A 1,997-nucleotide genomic window follows, 5' to 3' on the forward strand; every position below is an offset into this window, starting at 1 on the left:
TTCGGTAGAAAAATAAAATAAAAGAATTTTATTTTATTTTTCGAAACTTACTCTATACAACGGAACAAAATTTAAAATCAAAACCATACGGAAATAAGGTGTGCAACCCCGGAACCATACTCTTTATTGCGGGGTGCAGACCTTGTACAAAATTAAGAGGAAAAAAAAACAAATGAACAAAACTCCCTTTCTAATTAAATTTCCTCGGTCGGGGTGTCTTCGGTCTGGGTGGCCTTAACAATACGGACTCGGTGTTCGGACTGCAAGTAGATGCAGCACTGAGTCCCTCTGGATCTCCGGGGTACGGGACGCAGCGTCGTCCATTCGTGTTTGACGGATAGTCTTCGGGCTCTTGGACAGGTACAATCCCGTGTCATTATTCCGTACTGTCCGCATTGGGAACAGAATAATCGGGGTATACCGTTACAGGTAAAGCGGGTGTGTCCGGGCTATCCACAGGGCCAGCACAAGCTGTGCGTGTCGACGGGTAGGTAGAGAGTTGTAACCTTCGGCGGAGGTGGCGGTGTGCTGCTTAATCGTCGGCGGTGGTTTAACGCGACTTCTTTCAAGTCTTGGGACAATGTCAGGTCTTTTGCCGGTTCGGACACGGTCGGGCTGGTCTCCAGGGTCGGGGATTCCTCGGTCAAAATGGAAACATCTGGAACACGGGGTGGCGTTCGTACTTCATCCCCTTCATAGGTCGGCGGCTGGTTAACGGCCTCTACGAGTTCTAACAAGAGAAAATCGTCCTTTTCCATAGCGGATAAGTGGACCTCTAGACTGGGGCTATCCATTGCCTTAAATCAAAGGAAAAAAATAGCACATATAGAGATAGCAAATTTAACGGTTCATAGAATTTTTCGGACGTTGAACTCTCTCCCCTGGTATTACTTTTTAATTACGGTATTCCCAGCTCGGTCGTGAACGGTACAGGTTTCAAGTCTTTGACGTGGATCCTGTTTACTCTCTTTCCGGTGTCGGATTTCAGGTTGTAAACTACCGGTGACACGACTTTGACCACGGTGTACGGTCCGGAATATTTCGGTGCTAGTTTTGCCGCAAAACCTTTAACAGCGGATGATAACGGATTTTCACGTTTCATAACCCGGTCTCCTACGTGACATCGCCAGTCACGTAGGCGGAGATTATAGTAATGACTCTGTGAGTTAAAGGCATGAGACAAATTCACTCGGACTAAGTCAAAAACTTCCTGCAACTTTGATAGTCGGTTTCTTCGGATCTCACGGTCGGCGTTGGACGGCTCCTCTTCTGGGACAGGTTCCTCGTTGCGGTACAATGCCTTCGGTACTTCCAACTCTCGGCCAAAGTTCAGGAAGGAGGGTGTGAATCCAGTGGATTCATGACGGGCACTGTTGTTTGCAAACTTGAAATCGTCTAGATGATGGTCCCAGTGGCGGTAATCCTGTTCACAGAATTGCGCTATCATGGTCTTGATAGTGTGGTTTGTCCTCTCGACAGGATTGGCTTGCGGAGTGTAGGGTGGAGTGAAACGGTGTCGTATGTCCAGGTCTCGTAATAGGGAACGGAATGACCGGCTGTTATATTGTGTTACATTATCACTGATAATCTCTTTCGGGCATCCATAACGGCAAATGATATCCTCATGGAGGGCTTGCGTAACGTTACGGGCGGTGGCACTTCGGAGTGGTCGGAATTCAACTCATTTGGTAAAGCGGTCCTGGAATACGATCAAAAATCGGTTGCCCTTACTAGACCTCGGTAATGGTCCAATTAAATCGGTGCTAACGGTTTCCCAGGGCTGTAGGACTACGGATGGTTCCATTATCCCTGGTGTTTGTTGTTGCGATGTTTTATAGCGCTGGCATTGTAGACAACTCCTAACATAACTGGTGACTTCTCGGAACATGCCAGGCCAATAATATCGCAGGGAAATTCGTCTTGGCAATTCCCATGTGTCCTGCGGTTGCAACATCATGGTTTTCTTTCATGACGGTTGGTCTCATTGGCTTCAATAC

General features: G+C 47.5%; 1 protein-coding gene across 1 annotated transcript; it reads right to left on the reverse strand.

The window, feature by feature from the left end:
• Positions 1-898: 898 nt before the first annotated feature.
• On the reverse strand, positions 899-1,447 carry LOC108908706. Its single transcript, XM_018712825.1, has one exon. It carries the CDS (start codon positions 1,445-1,447, stop codon positions 899-901), a length of 549 nt encoding a protein of 182 aa, XP_018568341.1.
• Positions 1,448-1,997: the final 550 nt, after the last annotated feature.

Source organism: Anoplophora glabripennis, unplaced genomic scaffold (assembly GCF_000390285.2).
Source record: "Anoplophora glabripennis isolate ALB-LARVAE unplaced genomic scaffold, Agla_2.0 scaffold361, whole genome shotgun sequence".
NCBI classification, from domain to species: domain Eukaryota; kingdom Metazoa; phylum Arthropoda; class Insecta; order Coleoptera; family Cerambycidae; genus Anoplophora; species Anoplophora glabripennis.